Genomic DNA, 21723 nt, shown 5'->3' on the forward strand with positions numbered 1-21723 from the left:
TTTAGTTTTAACAGAGAACAAGGAGACGAGCCTGTCAACGAAAAGACTTTGCTCTCCTGCCAAGCTGGGATCCCTGCGGCCAGATGCACACGTGCTGCAACCCCTGTGCTGTCCTCGCTCCGCTCCGCATCTGAATACACAGACTTAGACGCTCTGTGGGGAGCGGAGGAGAGGAGTCTGGTCAGCCATTTACTCAGCGCCTGACTCAGCAGGTGTCCCATGCGATCAGGCAGAGGCGAGAGCAGGAAGAAGGCGGAGGAGGCAATGAGGGAGTGGAGTCCAGAGTGGATACTGAGGGAAGTGGGCAGTGGGGCTGGACAGAGCGGCTAGACTCGCGTGCTGTGGGGCCTTGAATAGCAGGCTGGGGAGTGTGTTCTTAACTCGGTGCGTGTGTGCGTGCTCAGTTGCTTCACTTGTGTCTGACTCTGTGTGACCCCATGGACTAGAGCCCTCCAGGCTCCTCTGTCCATGGGATTCTCCAGGCAAGAATACTGGAGTGGATTGCCATGCCCTTCTCCAGGGGATCTTCCCGACCCAGGGATCAAACCCGTCTTCTGCATTGGCAGAATTCTTTACTGCTAAGCCAGCCGGGAAGCCCTAACTCAGTAGATGAGAGGAAAAGCCGTGGCAGCCTTCTTGAACAGATGCCCTGGTGCTGGTGTGAACTGGGAGGCACGTTGGAAGGTTATCATGATAGTCTTGGATGGAGGCAGAGAGCCAGGATGGGAGTGGCGGTTGTGAGGTTTTCACTTCTATGCACAAATATCTATCAAGCACCTACTCTGTGTGAGCCCTGGACGTCGAGGAGTGGCAGAGACGCTGAGGAGGTAGAATTGAGAGACTTAGGGACCATCTGCATGGAGAGTGGGAATGGGCACAGGGGAGTGAAGAATGGGGTGTGGTTCCAGGAGCAGTGGTTGGAAAGGTAAGGGGAGGAGCTGGCTGTCTTTGTTTGGGGAGGGGAGTGTGTGTGATCGTTCCCCTGCTTTGGCCTCAGCTCTTTCTTAGTCTCCAGGTTCAAACGATGGCATCAAGCTTTGTCCTCGGCATCTTGACTTGGTGTCTCCAGTGGATCTCAGCAATAACATGTTTGCAACCCAATTCATCTCGCTCCCCACCTGCCTCTGCCAGTATACCCTCCCTCCGCCCACCCCCAGGACTAAGCAACCAGTCTAAGCACTTTCACCTGTATGTTAACTGTTAATCCTCATGATAACATCATGAGATGTTACTGTTATTCTCCCCAGTTTTGCAGATGAGCCACCAGAGAGGTTGAGTAATCTGCCCAGTGTCACACAGCCAGTCATGGCAGTCAGGTTCAGACCCAGTCTGTCTTCCAGACCCCTGGCTCCTCACCACTGCTCTTTACAGCTTCATGGTTTGTTGTTCAGGTTAGTGTGGTGACCCATGGGAAGGCTCAGAGCGCAGCAGGTTGCTCCTGCTTCGAGAGGACTCTTAGTAATACGGTGTTTGCGGTTGGTCCTGCCAGGACTGAGGAGGGCAGTCTTGCTGCATGCACGACCTGTTCAAGTCTGTCCTTTCCGCATTAAGTAAACTTGGTTGACCTTGTCCTCACCCCTGCTGCCGTGCCAAACTCTGACATGAGGGAAGGATCTGAAACCCTGGATGTGGGGTCATTTGGGAAAGCCTTGCCTTATGCATGTGACATTTTAGTGTCAGCTCCAGAGTCAGCAGTTGCTGGAGAGGCAATGTGTGTGTTAGCACTCGGCCCAGGGCCAGGAAACCCCCCAGCGATGCATCTTCAACACATTCACCTCTGAGACAAGGTGGCAGATGACATTCTAGCGTGTTTCTCTGTAACATCCATGTCACTGAGGACATTCTCTCATCGGCAGGCAGAGCAGCAGTGATTGAACTTTTTGTGGCACAGGGTCCAGCCTCACTTGCAACTAAATGCTTGTGAATATGACATTTGAGGGAATTAGGATTTTGAGTTCTTTCCATTTCCTGGCCACTGAATCACTCTTGGGGAAGTCATGATGTTATACATTTCGTTAGAAGTATAAATCACAAAAGAACAGTTCCTTGACCTCAGCAGTTTATAATTTGTATGAGTCATAAATAAAAGCAACATTAAATAAAACTAAACTGTCTGATGGAGGTGATGTGAATATCGTATTGGCAAATGGAAAATTCTGTGTAGGTAGAATTATTTGTCCCGTAACTGGCAAAGTGCTACAGGAGAAAAATGTAGCCTTTTTAAAAGGCTTCACACCAAGTGACTACTGCATAGAAGGCTGTGTATTTGGAGCTTGGAGACAAGACCTTCAAGCAGGGAGTAAGTTGCTGCTTATGGGAGCACAGAGAAAGGATGTCACACTCTGGGGACCCAGGAAGGGGGCACAGAGGAGATGAAAGAATGAGAGCGCATTTGTAGGAAGTCAAGAGGAGAGGCCTTGGCAGACAGGTCACCAGAGGTGTGAGACTGTGGTGAACAGAGGACTTCAGATGACTAGGTGTGACACCCAGAGAGGGTGGTGGTGGAGGGAAGGAAGTGTGAAGGCTCCCCGGTAGGAGTTTCTGGGAGGCTGTGAAATGTTGAGTTGCAAAAATGGATTAGATGCCTACATGACCCTCGTAGCAGCAGGGCTTTTTATACAAGTGAAAAATAACCGGACTGTAACAGTGGCGGTGGGGACATGAGGAGAACGCTGACTTCCCTCCCTCCCTCATCAGAACCTGCCTGGCGAGAAGCAGAGTGGTCATCATGAGCAGGCTGTACTAGAGCCAGGATCACAGTGAGCTAGCTTCACGGTTGGCAGAATTGAATGGGAGAGTCACATGTGTCAGTGGGAAAAAAAATGCTATTTGGGGAGTTTAAGTATGACTATACATGGGGACTTCCTTGGTGGCTTAGAGAGTAAAGAATCTGCCTGCAATGCAGGAGACCTGGGTTCGATCTCTTGGGTCCGGACGATCCCCTGCAGAAGTGAATGGCAACCCACTCCAGTATTCTTGCCTAGAGAATCCCATGAACAGAGGAGCCTGGCCAGCTACGGTCCATGGGGTCGCAAAGAGGTGGACATGACTGAGCAACCAACACTCATGGGGAAATGAGGACCTTACCTTTAGGCCAAAGCCAAGGATGGCAGGAACCGGAGCCAAGGGGGGTTGACTGGCCTCAAGAACAAAATGTATACTGAGATTCTGAGATTTTCCAGTGGGGGCTTTGGAGGTCTCTGGGCACTGCCTGGCATGCTAGAGGACATGTTGGTCGAGCATGGATACCAGTTAAGAGATTTTCAAAAGACTAACCTCCAGGGGAAACTGACAGCTGACCCCAACCCTCTGGGAAGATAAAGACTCTGATTGGAGATATTTAGTTTCTGGCCTTGGGAGGGTCATAGTGGGGCCAGTGCTTGTCAAGTTTTGCGATAACAAAACTTGTGATATCAAGTTTTGTGACGACCTCAGAGGATCCTTCCTGTGCATTGTAAAGACTTCTATTTCTTTCACTGTAGTTGGTAGGATGGGCATTTAATCATCAGGACAAGAATAGTGCTTGTCTTGTTCCTTTTGTTAATTCTTGGGAAATTGCTGTGTCTGATTTGATTGATTGATTTTTTTTTTTTTTATCCTGGCCCCCTCTTGTTCAGAACCAGACTATCAGGTGTACCTGAATGCTTCTAAGGCCCCTGAGTTCTCAGACGACCTCACCGAGCTGGAATGCCGGATAGTGGATGTGAAGAACCCAGAGGCGAGCGTCCGTTTCACAGTGTCCTGGTACTACAGAGCGAACCGGCGCAGTGACGACGTGGTCACCAGCGAGCTCCTGGCCGTCATGAATGGGGACTGGACACTCAAGTACGGAGAGCGGAGCAAGCAGCGGGCCCGGGAGGGAGACTTCATTTTTTCTAAGGAGCACCCAAACACGTTCAATTTCCGGATCCAAAGGACTACAGAGGAAGACAGGGGCAATTATTACTGTGTTGTGTCTGCCTGGACCAAACAGCATAACAATAGCTGGGTGAAGAGCAAGGACGTCTTCTCCAAGCCCATCAACATATTTTGGGCATTGGAAGGTAGGCGCTTTCGTCTCGTGCATGAACATTTTTGGTTTGCTTTGGCTTCGGTCATCCTGCTCTGCATTTCAGATTCACAGTCACCCTGCAGGTCTCCCTCTACACGAGGAATCTAAGAAATGCAGTCGAGAGACAGTTCCTTTTGTCCTCAGCGTGAATCCCCTTGCAGGGCTGACGCTGAGAGGGATAAGTCCTAATGAGAGGGCTGGGGCTTGGTTGGAGATAGAATATCATCTCGTGGGAGCTCACAGGTGCCCAGAGAAGCCATCCACACTCTTGCCCCATTGGCTGGTCTCAAGCCAAACTTCACACAGTCCTTTGGGGGTGTTTCAGTGTCCATGAGTTCCCGCTGGACGCAGGCACATTCGAGATAATCCCAGAGTGAGTGGGCAGCCCCAGGCCATGGCACCTGCCCCTGAGCGGCCAGTCACCCATTCAGAGAGACCGTTCCTGGGGAGAGCTGACAAGAACTTCAGGGAACCAGTTTCTTTGATGCAGCCTCCTCCTGAATGCTCAGAGCCCGGTGTGTCTTGGAACATCAGACTGGTCAAGGCTTTTATCCTCGGTCTAGTCCGTCATTGCAGGAAGGCCAGGCCTCCTGGGTCCTCCTTCACAGCCCTCCACATGCTTTTGTGGCCTCATTGCCATGCCTCTGAAATCCCCAAACCCCACACTGGGCCCTCTAGTACTTGGCAAAATCTCTTGCTTCCTGACCTCATCTCTGAATATTCCTTTCTCTTCCTCCTAGTAAGCACGCCCCACCTAGCTCTCCCCAAGGACACCATTTTCCCTGGAGTCTTCCTGGGTGGTGCTGTTTTCTTCTCTCTGTGTAGCCCAGTCTAGATAGGGCAGGCCCCTCGTCCCTCACTGCAGCCTCCAGGCCCTTTTCCCTCCTCCCTGAAAACATCCAGCTTCAGGTCTCCAGTTGTCAGATGGTTCCACCTCTTCTCGTTGCCATCACTCCTGGGTCCTCCCCAGGCAGTGAGTGGAGATGCTCACTCTTGTTTCACAGCCCCTCTGTCCTGCTGTCTTCATGATCCTTATAGGCACTGGGTCATATTTGGCTACACGTTGCAGTCACCCGAGGAGCTTTGAAAAAGTACTGAAGCTGAAGTCGCACAAGAAGTTCTGTCTTAACTGGTCTGAGGTTACTTGCAACCTGGGCCTTGAAGTTTTCAGATGCAGCCAGGATGGTTCTCAGGTGCATCTGAGGTTGAGAAGCCTTTCATTCTCCGTCTTGTGTCCCCTTCTCTAGTCATCGTGACCTTTGTCCTGTTTGGGTTATTCACTCCCAAGCTTACACCCTACGCTAGAAATCTCACTTCTGATAGCTGAGAGCCCGCCATACTCTCAATTCCACGCAGCCTATCCTCTCAACACACCTATCTTTCTAGATCACTCCCATTGTTTCCCGTTGGCCTATTAACATGCTGTTAGATCTCTTGTTGTTGTCTCTCTTTATTTATTTATTTATTTTTGTCTTTTTAAATTAAAGCTAAGCTAATCTTGATCAAAAAAAGATCTTCACGACCCAAATAATCACAATGGTGTGATCACTCACCTAGAGTCAGACATCCTGGAATTTGAGGTCAAGTGGGCCTTAGGAAGCATCACACAAACAAAGCTAGTGGAGGTGATGGAATTCCAGTTGAGCTATTTCAAATCTTGAAAGATGATGCTGTGAAAGTGCTACACTCTATATGTCAGCAAATTTGGAAAACTCAGCAGTGGCCACAGGACTGGAAAAGGTCAGGTTTCATTCCAATTCCAAAGAAAGGCAATGCAAAAGAATGTTCAAACTACCATACAGTTGCACTCATCTCAAACATGCTGGTAAAGTAATGCTCAAAATTCTCCAAGCCAGGCTTCAACAGTACTTGAACCGTGAACTTCCAGATGTTCAAGCTGGATTTAGAAAAGGCAGAGGAGCCAGAAATCAAATTGCCAGCATCCACTGGATCATCGAAAAAGCAAGAGAGTTCCAGAAAAACATCTATCTTTGCTTTATTGACTATGCCAAAGCCTTTGACTGTGTGGATCACAACAAACTGTAGAAAATTCTTAAAGAGATGGGAATACCAGACCACCTGACCTGCCTCCTGAGAAATCTGTATGCAGGTCAGGAAGCAAGTTAGAACTGGACATGGAACAACAGACTGCTTCCAAATTGGGAAAGGAAAGGCTGTATATTGTCACCCTGCTTATTTAACTTATATGCAGAGTACGTCATGAGAAATGCTGGGCTGAATGAAGCACAGGCTGGAATCAAGATTGCCGGCAGAAATATCAATAAACACAGATATGCAGATGACACTGCCCTTATGCCAGAAAGCGGAGAAGAACTAAAGAGCCTTTTGATGAAAGTGAAAGAGGAGAGTGAAAAGCTTGGCTTAAAGCTCCACATTCAGAAAACTAAGATCATGGCATCTTGTCCCATCACTTCATGGCAAATAGATGGGGAAACAGTGACAGACTTTATTTTGGGGGGCTCCAAAATCACTGCAAATGGTGACTGCAGCCGTGAAATTAAAAGACTCTTGCTCCTTGGAAGAAAAGTTATGACCAACCTAGACAGCATATTAAAAAGCAGAGACATTACTTTGCCAACAAAGGTCCATCTAGTCAAAGCTATGGTTTTTCCAGTAGTCATATGTGGATGTGAGAGTTAGACTATAAAGAAAGCTGAACACCAAAGAATTGATGTTTTTGATCTGTGGTGTTGGAGAAGACTCTTGAGAGTCCCTTAGATTGCAAGGAGATCCAACCAGTCTATCCTAAAGGAAATCAGTCTGGGTATTCATTGGAAGGATTGATGCTGAAGCTGAAACTCCAATACTTTGTCCACCTGATGCAAAGAACTGACTCATTTGAAAAGACTCTAATGCTGGGAAAGATTGACGGCAGGAGGAGAAGACGACGACAGAGGATGGGATGGTTGGATGGCATCACCCACTCAATGGACATGAGTTTGAGTAAACTCTGGGAGTTGGTGATGGACAGGGAGGCCTGGTGTGCTGTAGTCCATGGGGTCGCAAAGAGTCAGCCATGACTGAGCGACTGGACTGAGCTGAGCTGAATCTTGATCTTGCTTCCCCGACCTCCGTCTTTCTATTCTCCACACCCCTTGCCTACCCCTTTCTGTCTCTTTCCTTTGATTTGTCTGTCCTCAGTGTCTCCACTTTCCCTCCTCCTGTTCTCTAATCTCCTCTCATCTAGCTTTTGATCCAGATGACTAGTGAGTGACATATTGCAAAATCTAATGGTTAGTCATCTTACTTGACTTAGTAGGATTTACCACGATGATCATTCCCTCTTCTTGGAAATACTTTGGTTTCTCCTTGGTTTGTGGGACACCATCCTCTCTGGGCTTTTCTCCAACCTTGACCTCTTCTCAGCTTCCTTTGCTGATTTCTGTTTACTTTTCTGACCCTCAAACATTAGATGCCTGAGGACACAGTCCTTGAACTCTTTTCCTGTTTAACCTCTAGTTATCTCTTCTAATCTCACAAATTGAAGCTTCAAGAAAGAATGTAAATGGCTCAGTGGAACCTCAGGAATCAGTAATTCTGGAGAGACCCTTGTAACATACATGTTGTCCTAATAGTTTGGTGGAACAACTATTCCTCAAAAAACCCCAACATAAAAATTTTGTTTTGTAACTGGGTGGGTTACAGAATTATATCATTAAAGGGTAAAAGGGTTGTATTTAACTCATTTATCCATCCACTCAGCAAACATTTAGGTATCTTCCAAGTGCCTGGCATTGAGCTATTAATATTATAATATAGATTAATTCTAATGTGTATATGCTTAGAGATTAATTTTTTTTTTTTGACAGAGAGACAGGAAGTAACACACTTAAATCTTTAAGATAGTAGCTTTGGATGCTGGTTCAGAATTAAAATTAATTAAATTTTAATTGCATCTCTAGAAATGACTATGCATCTTTGCAGTCATATCTTCATACACAGATCCACGCATGTATGTTGCAGTCACATTAGTAATGACGTGTTCTATAATGTCACCATCATATGGTGAAACAGCGGTAGAACCCGTTTCTCGCTTGCTCTGCTACTGTCTTTGCAGCCAGGGCAGCCCCAGTGGGGAGAGGCAGGTGGAACTGCCTCGAGCTGCATCTTCCCCACTTTACTAGAAGCAAGCTCTCGCTCACATCCGTGGTGGCACCAGTAGCTTCCCAAATTCTCACTCTGGGGGAGACTTCTCAAGGACTTGAAAATCCTTAAGAGCAAATTCTCACCCATCGATCCTCTGTTCCCTCACACCTGTTAAATTGAAGCAGGCTGCTCTGCCTCCTGCAGCGTGGTGCTGTTCAGTCTGCTTCCTGACACAGGCTAGTTTCTTTCTGAGTTTCCAGATTTTCCTAAATGCTATTGTGCGGCCATTTGCAAATAAATTTCTATTTCCTTGACATTGTGCTTTCAGATGCATATCCATTTAGCTAATCCTGTTAGAAATCACATCTTTCTGGTACTTCATTGCAGATTCCGTGCTTGTGGTGAAGGCAAGGCAACCCAAGCCTTTCTTCGCTGCTGGAAATACATTCGAGATGACTTGCAAAGTGTCTTCCAAAAATATTAAGTCGCCACGCTACTCTGTTCTCATCACGGCTGAGAAACCTGTTGGGGACCTCTCCAGTCCCAACGAAACCAAGTACATCATCTCCCTGGACCAGGATTCCGTGGTGAAGCTGGAGAACTGGACAGATGCATCGCGGGTGGATGGTGTTGTATTAGAGAAAGTGCAGGAAGATGAATTTCGCTATCGAATGTACCAGACTCAGGTCTCAGATGCAGGCCTGTACCGCTGTGTGGTGACAGCCTGGTCTCCTGTCAGGGGCAGCCTGTGGCGAGAAGCAGCAACCAGTCTCTCCAATCCTATTGAGATAGACTTCCAAACCTCAGGTGAGCAGGGAAACTTGGTAAGTCATAGACTGACTGGAAGAGACCCGAGGGTTTTGATCCGTCTTCATTTTTTTTAAACCGCTTAATTGAGAAGTAATTCACATGTCATGCAGTTTACCCATCTAAATATATAGTATGTATTTAAATATACTATGTGTGTGCTCAGTTGTGTCTGACTCTTGGTGACCCCATGGACTATAGCCCACCTGGCTCCTCTGTGCATGGGATTTCCCTGGCAAGAATGCTAGAGTAGGTTGCCATTTCCTTCCCCAAGTCATCCTCCCAACCCAGGGATTGACCCCGAGTCTCCTACATGTGCTGGAGGATTCTTTACCACTGAGCCAACAGCGAATATACTATACCATAGTATATTTAGTATTTACATACTATACTAGAGTATTGGGTTGGCCAAAAAGTCCATTCAAGTTTTTCCATAAGATGTTACAGAAAAAACCCAATCAAGCTTTTTTGGTCAACCCAATATTTATACTACACTATAAATATAAATGTATAGTATATTCACAGAGTTGTATAACCATCACCACTATCAATTATAGAACATTTTCATTACAATCAATAGAAACCTGTACCCTTAGCTAACACCCTTCAGTCCTCCCCCTCAACACCCCCCACTCTGCTCCCCAACCTCCTGTCCCCTGGCAACCACGTACTTCCTTTCTGTCTCTATGAACTTGCCTATTCTGGACATTTCACATAAATGGAATGTAGTATATAGTCTTGTGTCTGGCTTTTTTCATGTAGCATGTTTTCAAGAGTCATCCACATTGTAATAATATATATCAGTACTTCGTTCTGGGTTTTTTTTTTAAATTACTCTTTTTGTTGTTGTTGTTCTATGTCTATATTTTTTTGGTTGTGCCTTGCAGCTTGTTGGATCTTAGCTCCCTAACCAGGAATTGAACCTGTGCCCTCAGCAGTGAAAGCAAGAATCCTAACCATTGGACCGCTAGGGAATGTTGTATATATATATATTAATGTTAGAGAGTTGCAGCCTTTTATTTAGTACCTAGAGAATGCCAGTAATTTAACATGCTACCTTGGTAAATGTTGCTCACAGAGTTTTAACAAGAACAAAAATAAATGTAATAATTTCTGTGTCATCTTTGGCGTGTTGTAAATTCAAAATGTTAGCTGCTTTTTCTTTTTAGCAGCACTGAGAGGAAAAAAGCACTGTAAAAATGCAGTTCTGGATTTGGTCTTACATGAAAGATGTAGTACAATGAAAACTTGAATGTCAAAAGGAACAGTGCCTTAAAGAAGAAAAGGAGAGTTAGTTGCTCAGTCGTGTCCAACTCTTTGCGACCCCATGGACAGTAGTGGACCAGGCTCCTCTGTCCAGTGGATTCTCCAGGCAATAATACTGGAGTGGGTTGCCATTCCCTTCTTCAGGGGATCTTCCCAACTCAGGGATTGAACCCAGGTCTCCTGCACTGCTGGCAGATTCTTTACCATCTGAGCCACCATTGAAGCCTGCTTTAACTAAACCATTTATAAAATAAATGAGATATAAACTCATAGTCAGAAAAAGAAAATATCATTGTCTGAATATTGGGGACCTTTTGTTTCATTTGCAGGTTTAAATTTTTAAGTACCTGTGTATCAAATTTACACACAGCTTTTACTTAATGTCATTTTTGTCTTGAGAAATGCAAAATAATGCCAGTAAATACCACATTTTGTATATCAGAAAATAAGTTTAGGAATCTCAAAGTGCTTGGAAAGTGTTAGCAAGGCTTTTTTTTTTTTTTGGTGGCTATAGCAAACTGTGCTCTCTTCACATAAACCTGTATAACTCACAACTACAAATACTACTGATTGTTTTTTAAAGAATCAAACACAGGAAAATCACATATTCCCTCCTTTTGGTACTTGAGCATTTCATGCAAAATAAATCATTAGCACTTCATTTTTATGACTGAATAATATTCTGTTAGGTGAGTACACCGCATTTTGTTTATCTGTTCATCAGCTAACGGACATTTGAGAGTTTCCAGTCCTTGATTATTCTGAGTGATGCTGCTGTGAGCATCTGGGTGCAGGTTTTTGTGTGAACATACTACCTTTACTTTGACCCTCATTTACTCCCCCAGTATTTGTGTATTTATTTTTGGTTGTGCTGTGCCTTTGTTGCCGTACACAGGCTTTGTTTAGTTGTGGAGAGTGGGGGCTGTTCTCTAGCTGTTCTCTAGCTAGTTGCCCTGCGTGACCTTCTCCCTGTGGCGGCTTCTCTTGTTGCAGAGCACAGGGTGTAGGCGTGCAGGCTGCAGTAATTGCGGTTCCCCAGCTCTAGAGCACAGGTTCTGTAGTTGTGGAGCACAGGCTTAGTTGCCCTGCGGCATGTGCAATCTTCCCAGGCCAGGGACTGAACTCATATCCCCTGCGTTGCAAGGCAGATTCTTAACCACTGGCGTCTCAGGGAAACCCAACCCCCTCATTTTTAAAACAGATCAGTTGACACACGGCTATGTCAAATCCTTCAGGGAACATGGCAGAGTATAAAGATAAGAGGGAACTGGGCCTCTAGAGGGATTAAATGACTTGCCAAGAGTGAAAGATTCAAAGCTAAGACCCAAGTTTTATCCAGCCCATAGCTTTCACTCTTTGAGGTCCCTAGGACTGAAGGTGGTAGGTGCTATTCTTGGTCTGATTTATCACAGCAATATTTCCATACACGAGTGAGTATCCCAACCTTGGGCCTCACCTTTGCTTTTGGATTAGGAAAGGATTTCCAATTAGTCGAGTCTCCAGAGCTCTGGTGGTATATGTGACTGTGTCTGTCAATCTGCTTTGTTAAGAGTAATTATTAGCAGTGTTATGAAAGGGTTAATTAAAACAGGAGCATTTTGGTGTCTGTTCTGAATAATTTATCTTTTGGTAAGTCAAATGTTTTTATGCCTTAAGTTGGGAAGATCTACTCTTTTTTATTAATAGCATGCATACATATTCTCAAATGGAAATGTTTCTTATTCATCTGTATAATTCATTAAGCTCCTCTGACAAATCTGTGTGTGTTTCAGCAGGTAAATGATTTAAAATTTTTAAATTCCCAATCTTATTTAGAATATCAAAGTGAAGGATCATCACTTTTGAGTTTAACACTGAATGTTTTCACTAAATCTGCCCTGGATTCCAGTTAGAAATTTCTAGATGTGTAAAATCATACTCACCTATAAAGATTCAAGTGTTAATTGAATCAGTACAATGAATGCAAGATATTTGTTGAATTGCATTTATATTAAAGATAAACTAAACCTTAGGTTTGTTTTATTTTAGTAGTATTTTGTATTATTATAACTTTTTATAGTGTATAATGAAGTAATCTTCTGGCATCTAATAGTCTTTTTTTGTTTTTTTCAATTTTTTAACTGGAGGATAATTGCTTTACAGTGTTGTGTTAGTTTCTGTTCTGGCATCTAATCATCTCTCAACCTTTAGATTAATAAAGAGTGAATATTGATTTTAAACCCTTGGAATTGGAAAGAACAGAGAAAATACAAGTGTCTCTTATTTATTTTCTGATAATAGCTTTATTGAAATAAGGTTAATATACCATAAAATTCACCCATTCAAAATATCAATTCAATGGTTTTTAGTATATTCACAGATATATATTGTACAACCATTGCTAGTATCTAATTCTAGAACTTTTTAACCATTCCAAAAAAGCACACTCTGTGCCTGTTAATAATCACTCCCACCTCTACCTCTAGCAACCGCTGTTCTGCTGTTTGTCTCTATAGATTTGCCTTTTTAAACATTTCATATGATTTGAAACGTGCATGTGGGCTTTTGTATTGTCTTCTTCTGCTGAAGCATTTTTTCAGGGTCTATCATATTATATCATGTGTCAATAACTCATTCCTTTTGTTGCTGAATAATATTCCAGTGTGAGAATATGCCGCATTTTGTTTAGCTGTTGATCAGTCCATGTACCTTTAGATTGTTTCCGTCCTTTGGCCATTATAATAATAATATGCTGAATAAACGTTAGTGTACAAGTTTTTGTGTAGACATTAAATTTTCATTTCTCCCCTAGGAGTGATGCTGGGTCATAAGGTAACTCTTTAATTCTTTGAGGAATTGCCAAATATTTTTCCAAAGCAGCTGCACCATTTTGCATTCCCACCAGCAATGTGTAAGGGTTCCAATTTGTCCTCATTCTCACGGGTTAGTTATTGCTATTCTCCATCTTTTTTTAAACTTAATTATAGCCAACCTAGTATATGTGAGGGCTTCCCTCGTGGCTCAGTGGTAAAGAACCTGCCTGCCAATGCAGGAGACATAAGAGATGAGGATTGGATCCCTGGATTGGGGAAGATCCCCTGGAGAAGAAATGGCAACCCACCCCAGTATACTTGCCTGGGATATCCCATGGACAGAGGCCCCTGGCAGGCTACCGTCCACGGGGTCATAAAAAGAGTCAGACACGACTTAGTGACTAAACAGCAACAAGTGTATATGAAGTAGTATTTCTTTGTGGTTTTAATTTGCATTTCCTTAATGACTGTTGATGTTGAGCATCTTTTCAGATATTAACAGTTCTTGGTCATATGTGTATCTTCTCTGTAGAGATTTCTATTCACACCATTTACCCCTTTTTTAATTGACTTTTTTTTTATTGTTGGCTAGTGGAGCTTTTCATAGTTTGAATACAAAAGTCCTTTAACAAAATATGTGATTTGAAAATACCTATTCTGTGTGTAGTCTTTTCACTTTCTTAATTGTGTCCTTTGAAGCACCCAAGTTTTTAATTTTGATGAAGTCCAATTTATCTCTAGTTTATTTTTGTTGCTTGTGGGTTTGGTGTCATATCTAAGAAACCATTGCCTAATCCATGGCTGTGAGGATTTACACCTCTGGTTTCCTCTAAGAGTTTTACAGTTTTAGCTCAAACATTCAAGGCTCTGATCCATTTTGAGTTAATTTTTGTCTGTGGTATGAATACTTAGTTGTCCTGGCACCATTTGTTAAAAAGTCTATATTCTTTCCCCCACTGACTTTGGTACACTTGTCAAAAATAATTTAACCATAAATAAAAGGATTTATTTCTGAACTTTCAGTTCTATTCTGTTGATCCTTGTATCTTTTCCTGTACCAGAATCACAGTGTTTCATTACTATAGCTTTCTAGTAAGTTTTGAAATAAGTGTGACTCTTCTGCTTTTGTTGTTTTTCAAAGTTGTTTTGGCTTTATGGGCCGCTTGCATTTCCAAATGAATTTTAAGATCGGCTCATTAATATCTGCAAAAAAGATAACTAGGACTTTGATAGGGATTGTGCCAAATTTGTAAATCAGTTTGGAGAGTATTACCATTTGACACTATGGTTTTCTAATCCATAAACATGAGATGTCTTCCCATTTATTCGGGTCTTTTAAAATTTTTCAATGGTGTTTGTAGTTTCCAGCATACAAATGTTGAACTTCTTTCATTAAATTTGTCCTAGGTATTTTATTGTTGATGCAACTGTAAATTAATTGCTTTCCTAATTTCCTTTTCAGCTTATTTATTGTGAGTGTATAGAAACTGAACTGACTTCTATAAATTGGCCTTATATCCTGCAACCTTGCTGTAATTGTTTATTAGTCCTAATAGTTTGTTGTTGTTGTTTTTGTCGGTGGCTTAGGCTTTTTAAATGCAGGACCATGTCATCTGCGCATAGAGGTAGTTTTACTTCTTATATTCAGTTTCCCTTAGTGCCTTCTAATTACTTGTCTTGCTTAATTGTCCTGGCTGGAATCTCTAGTCAAGTGTTGAACAGTAGTGGCGCAAGTGGAATCCTTGTCTATTTCCTGATCTTGAGGGAATTTTTCCTGTTAAGTGTCTTTTAAGTATCTTGCTAGCTATGGGTATTTCATAGACAGCAAATATTGAGTTGAGGAAGTTTTCTTTCATCCCTAATCTGTTGAATGTTTTATTACGAATTAGTGTTGGGTGTTATCAAATGCTTTCTCTCTGACTATTGAGATTCAGATGAATATGTGGGTATTTGTTCTTTGGGTTATCTGTTTTTATTGTCTATAGGATTTTATTCCATTTTGTTTTATATTTGTTATTTGATGTTTCTTTAAAACTATTACGAGAAAGAAGGGAGACATAAAATCTTTTATATGTATTTCTAGGTGAGGAATAGGTATTGAATCTACTTACCCAGTTCTTTAAATCTCATCATAACAGATAAAATCACTGTAGCTTACAGGTTGAATAGACTGCTTAAGGTTTTTGCTTTATTAAATCCATGGAGTTGTCATGGGTTCACAGTTTAATTAAGAGGAGCTGCATCAAATCCAACACCTAGCACATTGCAATAGCCCTGAATAGCTCCATGAGAATATTGACTTGATACTGAAGAGCTTTCACTTCCTAAAAATCATTGGCACACAGTAAAATACATGTAACAGAGAGGTCTTTCCTGCCCACCTTTTTGTCCTCTGTTTTCAGCACACTTACCTCTTGGTATAAGGACCGTGTTTCCCCAAGGGGCCTTACTGAGTTGTAACATCTTCTGACTCAGAGTATCAGGGGTTTAAATGTGGTTATATGGTTTAAATATGATGATGTTAAATATTTAATATTTGATGTTAAAAGAATAATAATAACATTTTTCTTCTTAATAGAGAAGTTTGGAAATAAAATACAAGGAAGAATCACCCAATCACCCTTCATTTTACCAAAGACTGCTAATTAGTGTATTTGTTATCTTAGAATTTTTCCCTTACGTGTTTTCTTCATGACTTTGAAATCAGGCTGTATATGCAATTTTATGACCTGCTTTCCCCCACTTTAACATTATAAGATAAGCATTTTCCATGTTATAAAAAATTATAGGTCAATACCAGCTTTAATGACTACACCTGCTAGAATTTGGCTAACTACTTCCCTGCTGATGACATGCAGATGGTCTGCAGTTTGGGCTTTCACAGAAATACTGTCCTTTACAGTCTTTTCTTAGGGGCTAGAGTTGGAGCATGGTTTGTGTCCATGTTTGTGTTTAAAAGTTAAGTGGTCCGTGTACTCTACAGATAGGAATCTGGGGACATGTAGTGGCCCTAGTTGTTCACTTAGATTATCTGTGCCATAATCTGTCATCTGTGAAGTTAGCCAGACACATTCCCTCACAAAAGCAGCATTACCCAGAAATTGACCATAATAAAAACATTTCTAAGCCTGGGATAATGACCCGTATTAACAGTGAGTTGCTGATTTCGTCCGAAGGAAATCCACCGCTGTGAACAGTCCACAATGCAGGCCTCTTCTTGGTCCTCGTCTGTGTGGTGAGAATGGTGCAGATCCTCTGTTGTTCCCACGGCCACGAGGAGAAATGAGAGCTGTGACTTGTGAGCCAGAAGGCATTTTGGGTTTCTTTGGAAATGTAAAGGAAAGAGAGTGAAATCTGTCCAAATTAGGTAGGGAAATTTGTCCAAATAAGGTAAAGAAAATATGTCCAAATTTCTTTGCTGTTTCTAATTAAGTAAAGAGGAACCGGAATCCACTATGAGGCTCTCCTTGTGTTTTATTATCTTGTGTTCTCTGAGAAGGCGCCTGGAACACTTTAAGAAAGCCCCATAGTATAGTTCTATTTTTAACCATGAAATTTCTAGTCGGAGAAAAAAAATTTAGTCCCCATTGCTCACCATGGTTGCTACTAACCTGTCCTCATAGATGACCATAAATGGCATGAAGTCCCCCCAGTCATCACCACTGAGCCAGCTCAGAGCAACGGGCGTAATCCTTTCCCACCTCACTGCTATAAACAGAGCAAATCCAGGGTGGTAAGGACCTGAGCAAACCATGGCCGAGAGCCGAGTTAATTGAGGGACGTGATGCCCAGAAGGGGGTGAAGTTTCCTTGTCCTTTTCGCTTTCATCCCATTCCCTGTGTCCTGGAACTGCCATTCTGTTGTGTCCTCCATCCTCTAGGCCCAATCTGAGTGCTCAGCAGAACCCACCAGAGCCGTCTGACGCCTCAAGGTTTCCATGCTCTCCGACCATCCTTCGCCTTTCTCCCAGCAAAACACAGATTACTCGTGACCTCGGTGTTAGAAAAGCCCTCTGTTGAATTCATCTTACTACTCATGTTGAAATAAAAGTATAGCCTTTTCAATTCTTTGCCTCATTGGTTCACATGACCTTTTACTCTCTTTCTCACAGTCATTTCTTTTGGATGTTAAAAAGTACCTTTTCCTTCCTGATAATCTGATTTTCAAGGTAGTTACATGTACATTCTTAGCTTCGAATGAGTTTCAGAATCAGTGTCCAGGGCCATCTATCTTAGTTTTCAAGAAAACGCAAGGGAAATCCTATAGCATTGGTATTCTGGAATCATCTTCAGGCTTGCCTATTCCTAGATGTTAGAATTGGGATATGGTAACTGTTGAGCTCTTAGGATCAGATTAGCTTAAAGCTGCTAAATCTCACCTAAGAAGTAAGCTGTCAAAGGGTTAAAACCAAAGAATGCAGTACCTAGCCCCTCTCTCTGCCTCAGGAGGGGATTGGAGCCACAGATTTCTTCCATACAAGACATACCTTTTTTTAATATAATAAGTCATTTATTTGTGCCTAGTAATGAAACAACACAATGATAATTATCCCTACAGCCAAATGCATCCAACTGACTCTATGGTAAATATTATTAACTTCTAGCCCTAAATTATTTTTACTTTACCCTTCATATTTTCTTGCCCACACATACGCTCATTACCTTACAACTTACAAACTTGAAACAGCCCTGCCTTGCAGTGAATCAGTGATACTACGAGGAGTCAGCATGGTTTGTGTAGAACCATCTTCTGGCCTTTGGGAGAAGTAAAGGGGTCGTTTATAAAAGTGAACTGGGTGTTGAGGGAGGATTCCAGTGAAGCAGGCAGGACAGGTCCTGTCTGAGTGGTATTTAAAAGGAATTTCCAAGCTGCCTCCGTTTCCCCCAGCAGATTGGAATTGCCTTCAGCTGAACCTTGTAGCAACATCATCATTGTTGGCCTGCCCATCTCCCTACTGGATGTCAGCCTCGTAACAACAGGGCCCATTGCCAGTACCCGGCACAATGAAGCTACTCAGTCTGTTGAGACCAAAAGCGTCCCTGACTTAGTCCCAAGCCCTCTGATCTCTGAGCCGTTCTGGCCTGGAAGTGAACTGTGTGGAGCCAGAAACATCCCCGACTGTACCAGGATGGGAGGTGGGGTGGTCTCGAAATGAGACTATGGTTGGAATCTTAAGGTAAAGCTCAGCTGGAAGTAGCTTAATTCATGTCTCTCTGAAGAGAAGAAAAACATCCTTAAAAATCTATTTTGTGGACTTAAAAACCTGTTTTGTGGATTTCTAGCCCAGTTCCAAGGAAAGGGAGCCCACATTTGGATGCACATTTGTGCACCAAGAATGAGATTTAAACAAAAGTGAGAAAGAGGATCATGAAGTGATGTTACTTTCTTCCAGGTCCTATATTCAATGCCTCTGTGCATTCGGACACACCGTCGGTCATCCGGGGAGATCTCATTAAATTGTTCTGTATCATCACTGTCGAAGGAGCAGCCTTGGATCCAGGTACCTCTCTCCATCCTTTCCCCTTCCTCATATGGCTTTTCTAAGTGTTACTCATATCATCCCCACTGTGTTACAGATGTGAAGGTCAGGGATTGGATTGGCTATTTATTTCCAAAGTGCCTAGCTCGGTCCTTTGTATTCAGTAAATATTTACTGAGGACTTGTTAAAATGGATGCCACTATCTGTTAGATGGTTTGGAAACACAGCTAGACATTTGAATGTAAGTTCTCATGGTGATCCAGTGGCCACTTCAGGGGCTAATTCAGGCTGATTTGCAACCCACTGGAAGAGTCCAGCTCCCTTCCATTTTGTCTTTCGATTATTCTTTCAAATAGTTGTTGAACTCCTATAAACAGATGCTGTTCTAGATACTGGGATTAGAGAGGCATGATCAAAATATTCTACATCTACTTTCATGGAGCTTGCAGCCTAGTTTATTAAACAGATAAGAAAGAAATCACCATATGTGTAATATCAGATAGTGATTAACACTGGAGAAATACAAAGCAGAGTAAATGAGTGGCAAGTAACCAGGGTATGCTATTGCAGTTTAAACTTTTAGGAAATCTTTGTAAATCTTTCCTTTGCAGAAGATATTAGCAGGGCCAACAGGATGCTCAAGAGTTGTGGGCCAGCAGCCTTACACCTTTTCTGCTTGGCGCCCTTAGTATGAGGTGCTGTGCTTCTCACTTAGATCCTCGGGGTTTGAAAGAATATTAAATGTCTGCAGGTGTGTCTCTGCCTTCTGCAGAGCCTGTGGAGACCCTGACTCCCTGCCTAGGGGCTGCCCATGCTCTTACCTCCAGTGTCTTGAACTGCCTTCTCCATCATAGGCAGATTGATGACCTCACACAGATTTGCACCTTGAAAAGGCCAAATTGTGCAGAGCTCGCTGAGTTCTTTGCGGAGACCACTGGACATGTGGCCCTGGGGTAGAAATGGAGCAGGTCTTCGTTCTGTGTTAACGGCAAGCCGTCCATAAACTGAGAGCGGGCTGTAGTTGATCTTGAGGGACCAACAGGAGCAGAGGCCCAGGCCTCCACCCACTGAGGTCTGACTCCCGCATGGCCCCCAGCTGGAGGTCCAGGTGCGTCTAGCTCAGGGTCAGCAAACCTCTTCTGAAGGGACCCAGGTAGGGAGTATTTTCAGTTTTTTTGACTCTGTGGGCCATATGATCTCTGAGGCAGTTACTCTACTCTGCTGTTGTAGAGGGAAAGCAGCCAAAGAGAATAAACAAATGGGCCTGGCTGTGTTCCAGTGAAACTTTTATTTACAGAAACAGGTGGTGGGCTGGCTTGACCTGCAGGCTACAGTTTACTGAACCCTGCACAAGTTGATTGATACCAAGATTGACTCTTGTCAGGAACTTAAATATGATTGAGCTTTACAGGTTAAAAAAAAAAAAAGGAGAAGCGTTTATGGAAAACGTAAGAAAAGGAAAAGAAAAAAAAAAAAACCATCCAAAACAAAGATCGGTCAGCTCTGTCCTCTGGTCAGGAAGGAGCCACCACTCCTGTGGGAGGCTGCCAGGAAAGGGGGAGCAGGGAGGTCCTTTGCAAAAGTTAAAATAATTTAATACTATTTTTGCCTCTAAACTTTATTTATAAAAAATGTTTTTTAAACTTTTTATTTTGTTTTGGTTTATAGCCAATTAACAAGCAATGTTGTGATAGTGTCAAGTGAGCAGTGAAGGGACTCAGCCATACGTATACATGTATCCATTCTCTCCCAAACTCCTCTTCTATCCAAGTTGCCACGTAACATTGAACAGAGTTGCATATACTCTATAGTAGGTCCACTGCAATATTCTTGCCTAGAGAATCCCATGAACAAAGGAGGCTAGTGGGCTACAGTCCTTGGGGTTGCAGAGAGTTGGACACAATTGAGCACCAGCCACCTAGATTCTTGTTGGTTATCCATTTAAAATATAACAGAGTGTATATGTCCTCCCTAACTATCCCTCCCCAACAATCCTTCTGTTTATAAAAAATTAAAAAAATTAAGCTCATTTATAAATATATAAAAATGTAACATTTCAATGTCTTTCTTATAAATTAATGGGTCACCAGTTGTGCCCTTAACGTAAGTCTTTCCCTCCAATGTAATTGTAAAAGCTATTGGAGAAGGAAACGGCAACCCACTCCAGTACTCTTGCCTGGAGAATCCCATGGGTGGAGGAGCCTGGTAGGCTACAGTCCATGGGGTCACAAAGAGTCGGACACGACTGAGCGACTTCACTTTCACTTTCATAGGTAATTGCAATGTAATTACAAAAGCTATAGGTAGCTGTTATCTTACACATCACAATTTTCTAGAACTTTGCACTCTTGGACTACATGGGTACAAGATTCTGAATAATTAAACACAAGTTGTGGTTTCATTTTTCCTCACGTTTCCTATGGGCTATGAAGGAATTGTCTTCTGGAAAGGACTTGTGGCCCAAGTGGGCCAAGTGCCAGCGCAGGGGGAGGGGTGGGGAGGATCACAGCTCTTTAGAGGCGGGGTCTTAAGTCGGATTCCCTAGAAGCAAAGCCTGAGACAAGCGTGCGAGTGATTAATTGAAGATGTGCCCTCAGGAGGAAACTACGAGGGACTGAGGGAATCAAGGGAGAGCTAGGAAAGAAGCCAGGCCAAGATCGGAATTCAGAACAAGTGTGACCCCCTATGGTGCGCCCCAGAGCATGGGCTATACCACAGAATGTGACCTTGTTGAGCTAAGGCTCTTATACCTGCCCTCCCCAGTTGTTGGACGTTGCCCACAATGAATGGCTGGGGAGGGGTGGCGTTTCCTCACCTCCAGGGGGGCTCTCCTGGAGGTGGCTTCTGACAGCTAAGGACAGCCCACTGGAGAAGGGTTCAGGTGTGAGAGCTTAGCAGCCGACACCTAGAGCAGTTGGGAGCCCAGCGCTCCAGCTGGTCAGGGCCGAGTGCCAGGAACACCTGCTGCAGGCGGCAGTGCCCTTCCCGTCAGAGCATCTCCTAGTACAGAGTGTGTATGCTGAACTGCAGAGATAAGGATGTTCATGGCGGCCACCTTTTACTGTGCACTTACTACCTTCCGGGTGTTATTTTAAGCATTTTATACAGGTGACTAACCGTGGGTGCTCTTGTAATTTCCTTTTAGAGAGGAGGAAACTGACTCACTGTGAACTTAAGTGACTCAACCAGGTCACACGGCTGAGAGCTAGGATTCTAGCCT

The 21723-nt window shown here is 43.3% G+C and overlaps 1 protein-coding gene across 1 annotated transcript in view; it reads left to right on the forward strand.

The window, feature by feature from the left end:
- PTGFRN (prostaglandin F2 receptor inhibitor) overlaps window positions 1–21723 on the forward strand; it is an 84391-nt gene that overhangs the window by 54693 nt on the left and 7975 nt on the right. Inside the window, exons 5-7 of the mRNA XM_069602026.1 lie at window positions 3618–4043; window positions 8546–8965; window positions 18416–18523. Coding sequence (XP_069458127.1) covers window positions 3618–4043; window positions 8546–8965; window positions 18416–18523 — 954 coding nt within the window. The remainder of the gene's footprint in view (window positions 1–3617; window positions 4044–8545; window positions 8966–18415; window positions 18524–21723) is intronic.

The sequence above is a fragment of the Ovis canadensis genome, chromosome 1, assembly GCF_042477335.2.
Source record: "Ovis canadensis isolate MfBH-ARS-UI-01 breed Bighorn chromosome 1, ARS-UI_OviCan_v2, whole genome shotgun sequence".
Classification (NCBI taxonomy): Eukaryota; Metazoa; Chordata; class Mammalia; order Artiodactyla; family Bovidae; genus Ovis; species Ovis canadensis.